The sequence below is a fragment of the Cokeromyces recurvatus genome (assembly GCF_025118155.1).
Source record: "Cokeromyces recurvatus strain NRRL 2243 chromosome Unknown BX663scaffold_2, whole genome shotgun sequence".
Lineage (NCBI taxonomy): Eukaryota > Fungi > Mucoromycota > Mucoromycetes > Mucorales > Mucoraceae > Cokeromyces > Cokeromyces recurvatus.
Window position 1 is genome coordinate 681,428 of NW_026251388.1, and position 16,676 is coordinate 698,103.

Genomic DNA, 16,676 nt, shown 5'->3' on the forward strand with positions numbered 1-16,676 from the left:
TTTTTTTTTTCTGTTAATCTAATAGCTGCTTTTCCGCTTTCTTTTCTTCGTTCTTCTTCTCCTTTTTGTTATCCATATTTTCTATTTCTAAAATATATCTTCGGGAAAATACTTCAATGTAATAATTAGCACCATTCCAAACACTGGCAGCAAACATGACGATTAAAAATAGGGTATGTAACCAGAAATGACGATATAAAAAGTAAGTAGGAATGGAGGTAAGAATGTTATAAATGAGTTGTAAGAGCATAAACATTTCTAGTTTATATTTAGGTCCAAATGCAAAGGCCATCTTTTGAATAAATCCTCTTTTGCCATGAGTATCATCCAATAACCAAGAGTAAGAAGTTAATCTTAAACCCGATTCTACTTTGCTTCTTCTTCCTACCATAATGAAAATATAATATAACGTTTGCCATACACCATAAGCTACAGTAGAATAGATCATGACAGTTGAAAATGGAGGAGATTCTAGATGATGAAGAGCAGGGAATCGTGTGTCACGGTACAAGGTCACGATAGCTGTGTTATCACAATAAATATCTTGTTGAAGCTCTGGCATCCATTTGATACAATACATGACTAATGGGGGGAAAATGTGAATAAAGACCGAGGTCACTTTATCTAACGAATGAAATACAAGAGAATTTCTCCATGTGATAATCGCCCAAGCAACGGGACCATTTGTTAAGCAATAAGAAGATAAGAATAAGATGGTTGAATGAGGATAGATCCATAAGAAGAGCATCGTCATCGTGTTTACAAAGTAACATATATCAAATATAAAATAATGCCATCGCTTAGATCGATAAATAACATAACGTAAGACAAGTAAAATAATAAATTGTACACTATAATAAGAGGGTATTAAACTTGGATAACGAAGGGCAAGAGCGGGTGCAACACAGGCGTTACCGACACCGAACATGAATGCTATCTTGTCCCGTAACTGAACTGTTTTCGCATCACGATTGATACGTTTATCTATCTTATGATATTGTCTTACAAGTAGTTCAAGGATACGTGCCTTTTGTAACTCTAATTTCTTAGTTTGTTGCTTAATACTATCTTTTGTCTTGCTTGTCCATTCTGATGATTTTGTAATAAATTCTTTTTGTTTGTCTTCTATTTGATTTGTTACTTGATCTAAAGCTGCAGATAACATATCAATCATATCAAAATCATTCTCGGATATAAATTCTGAAGTACTCCATTCATCTAGCGAAAATATATCTTCTTCTGAAGTAGGATTTGTAGTAGTAGTAGTAGTAGTAGTAGAAGAAGAAGAAGAAGAAGAAGTCTTTGCTACTTTTCTTGTATCTTTATCTTCTTTATTTGTTGTTGTTTCGTCGTTTATATTCATAATGATGTTGAGTTAAAGAAGAAGAAAAAAAAAAAAAAAAAGGGAAAAGAAAAAGAAAGCGGAAGAAATTTGTTACGTCTCATAATTGTCATTTTTTTTTTTTTTTAAATGAAATAATAGCAAAATGGAGTGGACGGGCTTTTAATTTTTTCTGCTTTATTTTAGGAAATCTGTTTTCGACTAAACTATTACTTGAAATTGTTTAAATCATATTTATATAGCTACCAAGATGTGATGCCTAATTGAAGGTACATTTATTGAATGTTTAGTCATTGTATGTTAACTTATTAAACACAAGTCAATAGATGAATCCTTAGGGTAAGATGATTAAAACAGAGATACGAACTATTTATACAATACAGTCATCTGATGACCTCCTGTAAAAAAAAAAAATAAAAAAATCACAATAGATAGAATATAGTTAACGTCTATTTCCAAGAATTTTACTTGTATATGTTAAACTATCTTTTTTTTTTGTTTATCCCATCTTTAAGTTCAAAAAATAAAATACGTCGATTATAGAACGAGGAGGAAAGATGATAGATACTTATACACAAATATGCATTATTTTATTAGGAATGAATATTAATAAGACTATTGATATAAATATATATAATCATATACATGAATGAATATGTATTTTAAAGGACATTATAGTATAGTGTTATATGCACTCTATTGCTCATTCTTTATTATTTACATATTATATATCATATTTAAAATATTTTAAGTATGTATCATAATAATAATAATAATAATAATATACACATATCTTAAATTTGACTTTATACAACATTCCACGTGGCGTATTATAGATGCTTCATAATTCTATAATTATACATATTAAGGGAAATAGATAAAATGTTAAAAGGGAGAAGGATTAAATAAGGATGGCGTCAATTATATACATATACATATATAACTCTTCAATATATGCATGTTAGACAAACTTTGTTACCAATTCTAATATTTTACTTTGTCTTATAATACGTACGCCGAAGGAGAAAAAGGTGTAAGGAGAGAAGGTTAAAAAAAGAAAGAAAAAAAGAAAAAAAAAACTAGTTTGTATCAAAATCAGTTGGAATTTGAGGGGAAAAATGTATACCTCAATGTAATGTAAATACGTTTTGAGGGGGGGAAGGGGAAGGGGGGGGGGGGGAAAAGAAGTTACTGTTGGTAAATTAAAAATAGAAATACGTTTTATATAAATCACAGTTTTTTATTTCTTTTCTTTTTCCTTCTCTTATCTTTTCTTTATATTATAACATGTCTTACTTACCCTTTGATAAACTAAAATTACCTTCTATACATCATGCTATTACTAAAAAACAGTATAAACCAGTAAAGAAGATGATAACTATTGAAAATAATCAAATGCAATTCAAAATACCACAAAATCATCATCATTCTCGTACTACTTCTGTACCTTCTGTATTGCCTAGTCAGCAGCAACAACAACAACAGCAGCAGCAACAACAGCAACAACAGCAGCAACAGCAACAACAAACAAATAAACTTTCTATGGATATTTTATTAGATGCCATTGATCTTGATCAACAAATGCGTCAATACTTTAAAACAGAGGTTATAAAATCCAAGAGTCGTAAAATAGTAGACAATTATTATAATTCACGTCATTCGATGATGGTAGCCGTTAGACGTAGATCAAGATCGGCTCCTGGTGCTCCACCTTCTTATCATCATCAACGTGCTTTTAATTCTCGTTGGACTTCACCTATTTTCAATAAGACCGTTACGTCTGATATTCAAGCACAAAAGGTGGCTCAACTTATTGTACAAAAACATCTCGAAACTGTCAAAAAGAGATAAAATAGAACATGTTGTAAAAAGGAAAGAAGTTGTGCGGAGGGAGGAAATCATATTTATGTATTATTGCTATTATTCATCTTTAACTACTATCATGATTTTTTATGATGTAAATATATACAAGTAGTTTATATAAACAGTTATTATTGTATAGCAGTCAATCTCTATTATATATAGTTACACTCTTTTCATTATTATGCAATAAATGTATACATTAAACATCATGATGCAGTAGTCTTCCTATTTAAGAAAATTATACTTTTTTTTTTTTTTTTTTTTTTTTCATTCGCTTACCCTTTATCTTTATGCAAAACCTATAATATAATATAATATAATATAATATAATATAATATAATATAATATATTTTATTTTATTTTATTTGTTTAGAAAAAAATTAATGATAAATTTGAACGGTTTCATTCATAATACGATCCAACTCCTACAAAAAAAAAACGTCTAATTTAGAATTTGATACATTCATTAGATTATTATTATTATTATTACAAACCTTTTCTAATTGTTCTAACCGAGTTTGACTATCCTTGAAAATTTCATAAATTTCATTTCTATGAGAAATTCGCTTATTTTGTTGTTGAATTGTTGCTGCTCCACGAACGATAATCATTAAATCATTCATACCAAAATCTTGACAAAATAATAAAGAATCTGTAGATTCAGGTCGTATTTGTGGTTGCTTTCCAAAAGTAGATGGGGTATCAATAGCTCTTGTATCATTATTATAGGAGATAATAGGTTGTTTCATACTATCAAACATAGCCTCTTCTGGACTACTACTTACATCATGAAGATCATTCACGATCACTTGTGGCTGATATTGAGGCATAGAAGGTAACTGAGGTTTGTCTTGAACTGTTGTTTCTTGTCGAGGTATAGGTGTATCTTGACGTGTTAAATGATGAGGTCTCTGTGCTATAAAAATGGTTGGTGTTAAGGACTTTACACATACATACATGTATGTATATATACAGAAATAATAATAATAATAATAATAAAAACCTACGCGGTAACTGTGATTGTGGCTCTTTTTCTTCTACTTCTTCTTCTTCTTTTTCGGGTTCGAGTTGTACTGATCTTGTTTCAATTGGCTTTAAAATAAAGTAAATTTCATCTTTTTCAGGACTTGTAATGTTCACAGTAATTGAAGTTCGATCAGGATTACTACTACGACGATATTGAATAGGAGGTACATCATCACGAAAGACATCCAATATTTTATCATTCAAATTTAACATAATCTCTTCTCCATCTTTTGTATTCATTGCAAGTCCATATTCAATAATCGTATCATTACCGTCTAAACGAAGTGATTTAATATCATCATTTGCTGCTGTTACAACTCCATTTAAGATATGAAATTTTTCGAGTAATAACTCAATCACATTCTTAACTAACATACGAGATGGAACCTTAACAAGTTTATCCACTCTCTTTTCATCTTCTGCTTTAATAGAGGACACTTTAATTTGAATTTCACCATCATCTACACGCTTTGTCTTGGAAAATAAAAAGAATTGAACTTGTTCTTCTTCATGAGCTGTATCCGATGAAGGCCCACCTATGTAAGTTTGACTCTCATGACCCATTAATTGAGAGATACGTTTTGCCTTTCTAAGTGAAGGCATAGGTGTATTTAAATGAGTAGTCAGTGAATGAAAGATCTCTAAGGGTTTATCTGACGGTATTAAAGTAAATTCATCTCCACCTAATGTTTTGACAATGATATAATAATCATGATATGCATTTTCTTCTAACATCGCCTCATTCTCATCTTCTTGAATCACTTGATGAATCAATTCTAAGGCGGTAGTCGAAGCATAAACTTGAACTAGCTTATAAGCTACATGATTACCTACATAGATCTTTAATAGTTGAGGTTCTTGTTGTGCATTCATGAGATTATCACGATCCAAAGTCATCTTCCCTGTTGTTGATTGAGGACTAATGGAAGCAACTTCCGTCGTCATTGAATTAGAACCATTTGAAGCCCTTTTTTCATGACTCTCCTTTTTATGACTTGTACGAGAAAAGAATTTACGAAGACCTAGAGATGATTTTTTTTTAGTGGGTTCATCAGATGAACCAAGTAATGTATCAAGTTTAGCTGCTTTTTTCAATTTAGATTGAATACTACTACTACTACTATTATCAGAATCTTCATCATTATCACGTGCGATAGAAGGCGTAAGTGAGATTTTAATCGTCTCTTCTTCTACTAAATCAAAAGATGTAATACGAACATCACTATCACTGTCACTATTGTTATCATTATCATTTATATTCTGATAATAATCAATAGGATCCTGTTGTTCATCATTTATATATTGGTTTAGAGACATCTCCTTAGTATAAGATAAATGTGATTGATCATAATAATGATAAGGATCATCACTATCTTCTTCTTCTTCGTCTTCTTCAGAATCATCTGAAAGCATTCGTTCATCCCATTCTTCAAATTCAGCTTTAAATTCTTCATCTTCTTCATCACTTGAACCATATATAATTTGTGATTGAAATTGAACTTCCTTTGCAAGCGTGACCTTTTTCTTTTTCTTTATTTTATTTGAAGGAGGTGTTGGGAAAGCATCTTGAATGTCCCCTCTCGTAAGTTCAATATTACGATGGGAGTTTAAACGAGCTAATCTTTCATAAGGTGTTTCAATATTTTCAGCAGGGATATAACCAATCTCTGACGTCTTTAAGATTTTAATCAACCACCAATATGAATTGGTATCGTCTAATAACGTTAATGCATCACCACGTACAACTGATGCCTGTCCTTCCACAGTAGCTGTAAACGTGTGTAAGGCATATACCATATCAAAATCAATATTTGGATCTGGAATACTTAATTCAGATCCAGAATCATCTTGTTCGAATTCATCTTCATTTTCGTCAAGATCTTCATCATATTCTTCATAAACATCTTCTTCATCATTTGAATAAAATGGTTGGTGTTGAATGTGGCCTATATTATCATTATAATCTGTAACATGTCTATCATCTATACTTGATATCATTATAAAAAAAAAAGAATGGAATGGGTAATAAAAAAAAAAAATAAAAATAAAAAAAAATAAAATAAAAGGAAAGTTATTTATTTGTTTAAAGGAGTGTTATAGAATAGTGGTAAAGAGAGGAAAAAAAAAATACACAAACACATTCACATACACACACACACATACATAAAAGTGTGCGGAGAAAAAAAAGATTTATTTAATGAATATACTAAAAAGAAACTTCAATTAAACTATAATTTTTTATTTTTTTTTTATTTGAAGAAAATTACATACATATTAAGATGACCCCTCCCCCTTCAATGAACAACTACTATAAAATGGCTTTTAAATACATTAAGTTTACCTGAGTTAGATTGATGAAGTGAATATGTTATGAAGAACCTCTTTGGAAGCAAGAGTAAGCGTGTTCTTCACAGTAAAGAATTATATAAATGATGAGGGCAAGTGGATTAGAGTGTTATTTAATAGTTTTGAGACCAATAAAAATATTTAAAGTTAGAATAAAAATAGACAAAGCAAGGAAAAAAGCAAATATAGAAACAAAGTACAGATACATTGTCATGATAATTATTTATATAGAGTATTTGCTTAAAAAAAAAAAAGAAAAAAAAAAAAAAAAAAAAAAAGACATAAATATCTAAATCAGAAAACAAAGAATTTCACTCCTTTTTCGTGTAGTAGAATTGATAATTAAAATGCGCATTTAAATTCGAATTAAATAATAATACTAAATCCCCATATCATATGCTATGCTAGTATCAATTACATGCACGTGATACAAATATAGATAGTTAAGTTAAATACTAATAATGCATGTACTTTATATTTACTCAACCTTAATGAGTAATACGATAGCAATAGCAATGAAGATAACAAACAGATATGTACATAACAATTGTGTCAGTAACACAACTACTATGAAACATTAGGACAGAGATCCTCATGTCATGATCTGATATCAAATAATAGTTCGACAATCATCAAAATAAGGTACACAATTACCCTTTATTTAACTCCAGATTTAAGGTACCTAGGTGGTGGACGAATAAGATACTTCTGTACTAAATTGACTAAGGACGTTGTAACTAAAATACTTCCCGAGTCTACTTTTCTGATCTCAAAAAATTCTTATATAAAATACACGCAACTTCCATTCTTTAATCTTGCTCACTTTATTAGTAGTCTTTCTATAATTCTCTTTCACTTTACATTCATCATTATTCTGATAGACATATCATGCCTTATTTTAATTCTTTAGTTTTATTTTTTTTTCTTTAATAAAAAAAAAACTCTCCAGTCTACTCATCCATTCTTCGTACCTTCATCTATCACCTCTCTCCCCTTCCCTCTTTTATTATTATTATTATTATTATCTTGTATTTTTCTACAATGTCGCGTTCAATAAGCTATATAGAAGCTGAAAGGTTGATTCAGGCAAAGCGTTCCATTCAAGAAAGAAATAATAACCCTAAAGTACAACTAGGAGAAGAAACAGGTTTCCATAAACAAACAATGAAAGTGTATTTATAACAGATATAGAACAAAAAGAAAAACCCAAGTAATTATAAGCAGATAGTAGCTGTTACTATATGTGGAATAAATATAACAATTATTAGGCTGGTGACTACTTTATATATATACATATACAAGTATATCGTTCGTAGTAATTTCATAGTTTCATATAGATACATACTTATTAGAAACTTAATTGAGGAGAGGGGGGGGATATCAGAAAAAAAATTGAGTTTACTATCACATTACTAGATCATGTATTGCTTCAAACTACTAAACAAATATAATTGACTAAAGATATGTTCCATAATACAGGCATCAAACTTGATAACAAGGTCTTTAAGTCTTACTCAAATTGGAATAGTTCTACTACTATTAACAGGATCCATCTTATCTTTTATTCAAGGATTTCTCCTTTATATATATATATATATATATATATATATATATATATATATACATGTATATATAAGCTGTTATATTTATTATATAATAACTATTTATATAATGGTTGCTAGAGTGCTTAAAATATCAGTTAAACTAATAACACCTTTCAGCTTAAAACTAGCATAATCCACCCACCAAAGTCTGTATGTTTTTCTCAAGACAAAGGCAGACATAACTTGAGAAAGTGTAAACTGATCATGACAGGTTAAAGGAGGATAAAGGTCACCGTGGCTTGCCTTTAAGAACATCACAACTGGTTTCATAAGAGTATCCCATCTATTTCGATTTAAACCCCGTAAATCCTGTGCACTAATTTCTCCAATCAAATCACCATTATCATCAAGAATAGGCAAGGCACTGATACGATCATCAGCTGCTAATTTTAAAAATCCTTCTGCTGCAGTCGAACGATAATTTAATGTTGATTTGATACCTGATGACTTGATATTTGAAACAGGAAGATCTAAAATATCCGATCCTAACTGATGATTATAAGCTTGGAAGAATCGAATCAAGTCCATTTGTGAAAGTAAAACAAGTTCTCCATTCGATTGTTGTTGAATTAAAACTCGATGTGTTTTTTCGAAACTAAAGCAATCAAGTAATTGGCGTAAACTGTCAGCTGAGTTAAGAATAGTTAATGGCTCTGTGACTCCAATAGCGTCCTTTAAGGGCATTAAAAGAGCACAACTATTGGTTTGTAAAGTTTCCATTGAAATCTAAACGATATTATGAATTTGTTTGTTTGTTTGTTTATTTGGGGGAAAAAAAAAGTAAAGAAACTTACCTTTGTACTTAATAATTTTAATAAATCTAAAGCACTTACAATAGCAATATATTTCTTATCTTTCGTTTTTTCATCAAGATAATATATAGGGACTGATAAAATATCTTCAGCTAAAAGTAAATCAAAGGCTTCTTCTATAGTAGAAGTATGAGGAAGATCCAGCAAATCACGACAAGTAGGTTTAACCTTATTTAAAACGTCGTTTATAGTTTTTGATTGAATAAATGATTGTAAAAGGGTATCTTGATTCTTATCGTTTGTATTTATACTATGTTCATTATTGGATAGAATAGATGTCATGTTGAAGACTTGATTTTAATTACTTGTTTTGTTGAAAATATTTATATATACAAAGTAAATAAAAAGGAACTTTTTTTCTTTCTTTTTTTCTCTTTTATGGATGAGAATATTAAAAAAAAAAAAAAATAAAGTGACGTTTTCTATTGTTCTATCCAATAAAAACTTTATTTGATCACGTCAAAATTTTACATGTCTTTAAAGAATGTATTTATTTATGCTTCATATAAACAATTACTGCCTTAGAATGCGTATAACTGTATATGCTCACACACACTCACAAGGGGATGAGGAGGAACAATATTAGGCAATTTACATGAGGCATATGTTTTTTTTTTTTTTTTTTTTTTTTTTTTTGGGAAGAAAAAAAAAACAATAAACATAGACTATTCCTTTTTTTTTTTCTTTTGAAACATAAAATTACTATATTAAGGATAATGATACACTAGTAGTAATAAAAGGTACAAAATAGGTTTGTATAAATTTATTATATTACAAATAAAGAAAGAAAGAAAGAAGGAAAAAAAAGGAAAAGAGAAATAATAGGTGCAATAAATTATATATTATTGTTTAAAGTATGCTGGATAAGTTGTTGATTGTTGCTGTTGCTGTTGCTGCTGCTGCTGTTGTTGTTGTTGTTGTTGTTGTTGTTGTTTATTAATAGATCCATCAAATGCCGAGAAACTGTTTTGAGGTGTCTTTAATGGGAACTTTCGACTTTGTCTATGTCCTGTACGTTCTGCTTCCCAGTCTTCCCATTTCTTCATAACAAGACGTTTAGAATCAAATTTACCATCTGCACTTCCATGTGCATCTCCCTTCTTTTCTCCCACTACGACACGAGTAGCACCCCATGAGAAATCATCAAAGTGCCAGTAAGAATAAATAGGTAGAACCATATTCCAAATAGGCAAAGAAATAAGATAAACTATATAAATAGATATATATATATTTGGAGAAAAATAAAAAAAAATGTAAGTAAATTCCTTGTACATACGTACATATATATATATATATCTTCTTACCAATCATCCATAAAATATAAATGTATTTTAATGTCGTAATAGCAATCAAGAATGCAGGTAGAGTTAAAATAGCAATTAATAAACCTAATGATTGCCATTGAGGATGAGGTGAAATAGCTGTTTCAATAATTAAATAAAGTGTCATCACGATAGCAGCAGGTAACACAAAGGCACTGATCAAATCAATAAAGACAGAGAATTGCATAGATAAGAAGGAGATACCACAAAGATCAGAGACGAGTACTAATTCCATTAAATTATGTACAGTTGAATTAATCCAACGACGACGTTGTGAGAGTAAGACACTAAATTCATCAGGGACAATCGTTCTACATCGTGCCTGTGGGACAAACATCATTTGTCGTTTAGGGAAGGTACGTAACATCAAGGTAGACAAGAAACGATCTTCACCGAGTAATAACAAATTCTTTTCATGTAATGTCGTAACTACATTTTGATTGTATTCAAGAATGATATCTGGATTAGCCAAGATCGGGACCCAGGCGCCATTCTTTGGAGCCTTGATACGGAACATACTGAAGCAACCAGGTAAACAAGTGACCATACCAAAGAGAGATTCAAATGCCTTGGCATAATGATGCGAGATATAATATTCAAATACTTGAATAGCCGAGACCCAAGAGGCTCGTTTATTAGCAATACGTGTTTCACCGCAGAGACCCATGATGGTGATATCATTGGCCATGGCTGCTACCATATAAGTTAACGCATCAGGTAAAACTTGTGTATCCGCATCGACCATCAGGACTAACTCAAACTTGTCGGGTGTTACGCCCTTCATTAACCACGTCATCTTCCAAAAGATCTCGTAATCCAATTCACAAAGACGATCGTTAAATAAGACGCGCTGGAAGAATGTCATGAGAATCACCTGTGAGTCTCGTTTACCTCGATTACCTGGCTTGGGTCCGTTTTGTTCCTCTTCTGTACCACACTTGACAATCGTGATACAAGGTGTGCCATTATAATGTCCTGCATACACTTTAGCCATATTCAATTGCTTTTCACCATCCGCGACAGCGAGATAAGAACAGGGCTTAGGATTCGCCATGGCAGGTGTTAGATCCATCATGTTCACGACAATATCAGGTGTCGACATCGTCTCACCAGCACCTGTAATTAACCCATCAGCAATCACGAAAAAGATTTTATGTTTGTTGGAGTAGGTTGTATTCGAGAGACTATCCATGGTCGTTCGAAGACCTTGTTCACCTTCAGAGTAACAGGTAACAAGCATAATCGTATAAAGCTCAGTCTCGACAATATCAGTGCGTTGTCCATTTAATCGCTGGTTAGAACTTTGAATACTCGAGGGGGATTGTTGTCCATTTGGATCTGAACCAAATGAATGAACAGAACCGTTGGCTACGGGATAGTTATTGTATGGACCTGGGATATGGTTAGCTGGGTCATCATTACCTCCCTTAATAGAACGCCAAGCTAACCAGTTCGATCTTCCACCTGGCTTCACTAGTCCACGAGAGATAAACCATTGGAAGAGAACAGCAAATGAATAACGAACGACGATAATGATGATGATCACAGCAAACATGGTGGTCATGATGATATTATCCGCTACACAACTTGCAACCTCCTGTGAGGCCGTGCCGACAGCATATCTAGCTGTGATACAACTTCGTGCCAATTTACCTTGTTCAGTATACAGGAGAGCATAGGTAAGATCATTACCTCGAGAAGATCTTAAGGCCACGTCTACCTCTTGACCAAAGATAGGTTCATTCTTTTCGAAATAAGTTGTCAAATTAACAATCGTATTGACGAGAACACCCATGTTGGAAGTTTTCATTTCTTGAATATTCGTACGAATATCTTTCCAGTCATAACTGAGATAATTACCATTATTACTATAAGCATGTAACCTTGATAAAGGAATGCAGGAACCATCTGCTTGTCTAATTACAGTGCCTAATTTTTTTTTTAAAAAAAAAAATAAAAAAATAAATAAAAACACAAAAAATGATTTATCAATTTGTAATATATAAAATGGAAATAGTATTACCATTGGGACTTGTAATAGAGCAACTAGGAAGAGTAGGATCTATATTACCCTTTTTGAAGGGAGCACACGCATCATGGATATCACCATTAAAGATGGAACTAATTTCCGTACCTTCGAAATCTTTTGTTAAATCAAGATTTAACGTCTTGAAAAAATTTTGCATTGTATCGAATTTATAAATTTGTCCAAAGACATATACATCGCTTCTCTGAATTGGAACAAGTACACCATTATGTTCCATTGAATAAGGATGATATGTTACATCCTTAGGACATAAGTTAATACGTAAACCATAAATAACATAAGCCAAAAGACAACATAAAAATGCTACTATATAGCATAAAGTGACCTTAAAAATAAATATGCTCATTTTAGTTCTTTGTTTTTTTTTGTTCCTCTAATGAATATAATTTTTTGTTACCTTTTCTCTCCAAGCTTGTTGCATACTTTTATTGGATTTACCAAATAAGACACGAATAATATAATTAGGGAAACAACATGTACAAATAAAGGCAGTCCAAGCCCACCAACTATTCAGTACACTTGGTTCCTTTTCTTCTTTTTCTTTGATATCATTTGATGACGATTGGCTTCTAACAGGTTCAGCATTTGCTTGTTGTTGCCTTTGTTGAGCAAGCTGCATTTGTAAATTATTTGACATGGGTTGATTATAGGTATGACTATTTCTTTCAATGTTGCGACGATGATTCATATTTGAAAGATGACGTTGTGGCGCGGTCCCTTGGGGATTAATTAAACCGGGACGAGGACGTTGTCGTTCTGGTCTTGTTAGTGACTTGGATCTATTTATGCTTGCGCCACGTTGAAATAAATGGGGTGGAGGTGGTTGAAAATGACCACCACCACCACCTCCTCCGCTCATGGGTCTATTGGGTTGAGGCATTCTATGATGATATGGCTGTTGCATGTTATTATACCCAGGAAAGTTCGGCGATGGTTGTTGTTGTTGTCTTTGATGATAAGAAGGGTATGGCCGAGCCTCAGTATGATAACGATGTCTATTCATATCCGGAGAAGAAGAAGATGACGATGAATAATTATACTGTAAATTTGGATTATAATTGTTCCTATAGTGACGATGGTCGCCATAGTTATTATTATTCGGCATATTTGACATTTTATTTTGGTATGTATAAATGATATGTCAAATCCCTTTGTAAAAAAAAAAAAAAAGAAACAAAAAACAAAAAACAAAAAAAAATTTTTTCCTAAAAAGAAAAAATGTAATAAATTATTTAAAAAATAAAAGAAAAAAAAAGGTATATACAAAAGTACGTATGTACAAAAAATAAAATAAAATAAAATAAAAGAAGAAATGAAAAAGAAAAAGAATAATAATAAAAAAAAAAAATTAAAAAAAAAAGAATAAAAAAATATACATATAAAAATAAGTTTTTTTTTTGTTTTGATTTGTTTTTAGTAACAGAATACATCTAAGCCCACACAAAACATAGATAGTTTCTATATTTACAATGTAGAAATATGGTAATTTATGTTTAACAACTTGAGTTCAAAAAACTCATATTTTTACTTTAAATGGTACATTTGTCTTGAAAGAATGATTATAAAATATCAAGATCAATATTGTTCCTGGGAATAAGGCGCCGAAAAAAATATCTTCCAATTTTGGTAAGTTTATTTTTATATACATAAATATTTTATTAAATGTCATACTTTAAATGCAAGTACACCAAACTTAATTTAATCTATTTTCTCTTTTAGACTAGTTAAAAATGCATCAATAAATGATAGAATGAGAGCAATTGCTACACTTGTAGTAAATTATCCTGATGATTTATATCTAAAACGGAGCTCTAATAAAAAAAAGAAACGTCTATAAAAAAAATATTATTTTTATACTGAAACATTTAATATAAACCTGAATTCTGAATTTTATTCAATTATTATAAAAGAGTTATACAGTAATGAAAAAAAAACACACACACACACACACACATACACACACACTTATTTAATTATCTGTTTTTGTATAAAAGAAATTAAAAAGGAAAGCCATATTGTGCAATAATAAAAGAGGCTGCATAATAAAAAAAAATCTTTAACAATTATTACTTCTCCTCCTCCTTCTGAAAAAAAGAAGGAAAACTAAAACATCAAATGAATAGCAATAATGGCTATAAAAGAAGTCCCAGTAAAGAAAAATTCCTTCTAATTCCCATTGTTCTTTTTGTTTTAAAAATCGAACAATTTTTTTTTTAAATAAAAAAAGAAGAATAAAAGAAAGAAAGAAAGGAAAGGAAAGAAAAAGAAAAAGAAAAAAGATCTTAGCGTAGAATTAAAAAAAATAATACTAAAAATACAGTTTTTCTTTATTATTCACGAGCTAAGCTAGTAGATGTAGCAAAATTTGTTAAAGAAGAAGGACGTATTAAATTTTGTTTCACGTGTTAACAATCTCTCATTTTGTTATTAATAATACGTAATGGATACGAATTGATATATAAAGTGTATATACACATAACAAAAAGAAGAAGAAGAGTAAAGAGAAAAGGCTTGTTATTTAATGTACATATATAGTATCCTTTTTTTTTTGGACAAATGTAAACAAGTGTCTTATTGTTTTCTTTTTCTTGTAAAAGGGTATGGATATTGACATAATCTGTGTTAAGGGTCTAACTAAGAGGTGTTTTATTTATTCGACAGCAGCAATTATGACCAATTATTTCTTTTGTTTTTCTTCAGTAGTAAATAAATGATACAGTAGTATCTTTAGACATATATATGTGTATATAGCATGTATAGAGTTATCATGAACATTACGTTTTAATATATTAATGAGTCTAGTGCAGTGTTCTTTTTCACAAGTCAAAATAAAGGGTCTACTTTCATTGCCCTATCCGTTTTACTTGTATATATTGTTTATTACTAATATGAACATCATCTATCACTATTTTAATAGTTTTTTTTTTTCAGTTGTACTTTATAATAGAACATAACATATCATCATAGAATAACTACTTTTGTTCGTATTTTTTGAGTAATAGAAATATTCGGTATCCTGTGTCACACATTTAATTTTTTTTATTATTTTTATTTTGGCGTATGTATTACGTTTCCCCAACTTTTTTTTTTTTTTCGGAAGTTCAAGTCTATTACTTTTAATCAGTAGACGAAACTAGTAATACTGTACAACTATTGTCTATAAAGAAGTTGCTAATCATAATGAAGCAAATAGCTCATCATCATTATAGACTGGGCAATATAATACATATTTCTTTCTTAGACTCTGATATACTTATTTATTAGTACTAGTAGGCCTTCAGGCAGATTATAATAACTTGACTTAAATTTACTGATTTTACATAATAGAAAAAAGGGGATACACTTTTATTCATTCTGAAACAGTCTATAAGTGATTTATCCTGTTGTATAATAAAGGCTATTATACTTGACTCACTGTTTATTCTTCTTTCCCTCTAATATCATTGATTTGCAAGTAATCATCATGACACCATTTATTTTTGTGATAACTGATCTCTATAACACGTTAAACAAAACGAAATACAAACGTTATGTATATATTTACATCTGTAGTTTTGAGAGAGGAATACTTGCTAGATAAGTTACCATAATAAACAGAACATAGACAGAGTATTATACAACATTTATTTTATACATATTTTATGCACATTATTACTTGTTCGGGATTAGTTAACTTGTACGTTTTCTTTTCAAAAGGGGGTTGACTCCATTATGTCATTTATAATATATACTATCTTCGAGTCAAGAATGATTACACTTCTTAACCTTTATCTATCAAAAGATAACACGTATTCTTATTTAAAAAGAATTTGTACTTCCTAACTAGTAGGAAACCTGAAAAAAAAAAGAATCATTGATTCATAACAGTAAATAAAATTCATTGATTCGTTGAATACGTTAAATAAGCCCGTATAAGTAGCTACTATTTAACTTGCTTTTCTAAACATCACATGCAACAGTCGATAAGATAATATCCTATTTACTACTACTGTCTCCAGATGCATTGTTGTTGGCTTTCAAGGAAAAAAAAATATATACATATTAGAAACAATTGAAGATCCCTTATCCTTTTAATTAAAGCTTCCCACACGTGAACAACAACAACGATGACGACTCCTATTTTAATTTTCTTGTTTAATTACCTGTTTCACCATGATCTTCATACCTTAGGCAAAGTCTCCTTTAATTAACTCCTTTTTCTCTCCTTCTCATCGCCAATAATATAATCAATGATGTTTTTCTTTAATTTTTTTTTTAAAAAAAAAAAAGAAAAAAAAGAAAAAATAGTCATTAGGTTTACTTTCTGCTTTCAGC

The 16,676-nt window shown here is 30.3% G+C and overlaps 5 protein-coding genes across 5 annotated transcripts; 1 reads left to right on the forward strand and 4 right to left on the reverse strand.

The window, feature by feature from the left end:
* Positions 1 to 13: 13 nt before the first annotated feature.
* On the reverse strand, positions 14 to 1,455 carry BX663DRAFT_482766 (uncharacterized protein; the record flags this gene model as incomplete). The annotated part of the gene is made up of 2 exons (XM_051524455.1): positions 14 to 1,239; positions 1,440 to 1,455. The coding sequence occupies 2 exons, from the start codon at positions 1,453 to 1,455 to the stop codon at positions 14 to 16; spliced, it is 1,242 nt and encodes a 413-aa protein (XP_051387078.1).
* Positions 1,456 to 2,621: 1,166 nt separating this feature from the next.
* BX663DRAFT_494812 (uncharacterized protein) lies at positions 2,622 to 3,431 on the forward strand. The gene has a single exon (XM_051525549.1). It carries the CDS (start codon positions 2,630 to 2,632, stop codon positions 3,191 to 3,193), a length of 564 nt encoding a protein of 187 aa, XP_051387079.1. The 5' UTR covers positions 2,622 to 2,629; the 3' UTR covers positions 3,194 to 3,431.
* Positions 3,414 to 6,323, reverse strand: BX663DRAFT_494813 (uncharacterized protein). Its single transcript, XM_051525550.1, has 4 exons — positions 4,213 to 6,323; positions 3,700 to 4,121; positions 3,485 to 3,630; positions 3,414 to 3,430 (listed from the first exon to the last, which is right to left on the reverse strand). Exons 1-3 carry the CDS (start codon positions 6,227 to 6,229, stop codon positions 3,586 to 3,588), a joined length of 2,484 nt encoding a protein of 827 aa, XP_051387080.1. The 5' UTR covers positions 6,230 to 6,323; the 3' UTR covers positions 3,414 to 3,430; positions 3,485 to 3,585.
* Positions 6,324 to 8,198: 1,875 nt separating this feature from the next.
* BX663DRAFT_494817 (uncharacterized protein) lies at positions 8,199 to 9,371 on the reverse strand. Its single transcript, XM_051525551.1, has 2 exons — positions 8,976 to 9,371; positions 8,199 to 8,907 (listed from the first exon to the last, which is right to left on the reverse strand). The coding sequence occupies exons 1-2, from the start codon at positions 9,273 to 9,275 to the stop codon at positions 8,242 to 8,244; spliced, it is 966 nt and encodes a 321-aa protein (XP_051387081.1). The 5' UTR covers positions 9,276 to 9,371; the 3' UTR covers positions 8,199 to 8,241.
* Positions 9,372 to 9,835: 464 nt separating this feature from the next.
* On the reverse strand, positions 9,836 to 13,517 carry BX663DRAFT_557698 (chitin synthase-domain-containing protein; the record flags this gene model as incomplete). The annotated part of the gene is made up of 4 exons (XM_051531779.1): positions 12,760 to 13,517; positions 12,339 to 12,687; positions 10,298 to 12,244; positions 9,836 to 10,200 (listed from the first exon to the last, which is right to left on the reverse strand). The coding sequence occupies exons 1-4, from the start codon at positions 13,474 to 13,476 to the stop codon at positions 9,836 to 9,838; spliced, it is 3,378 nt and encodes a 1,125-aa protein (XP_051387082.1). The 5' UTR covers positions 13,477 to 13,517.
* Positions 13,518 to 16,676: the final 3,159 nt, after the last annotated feature.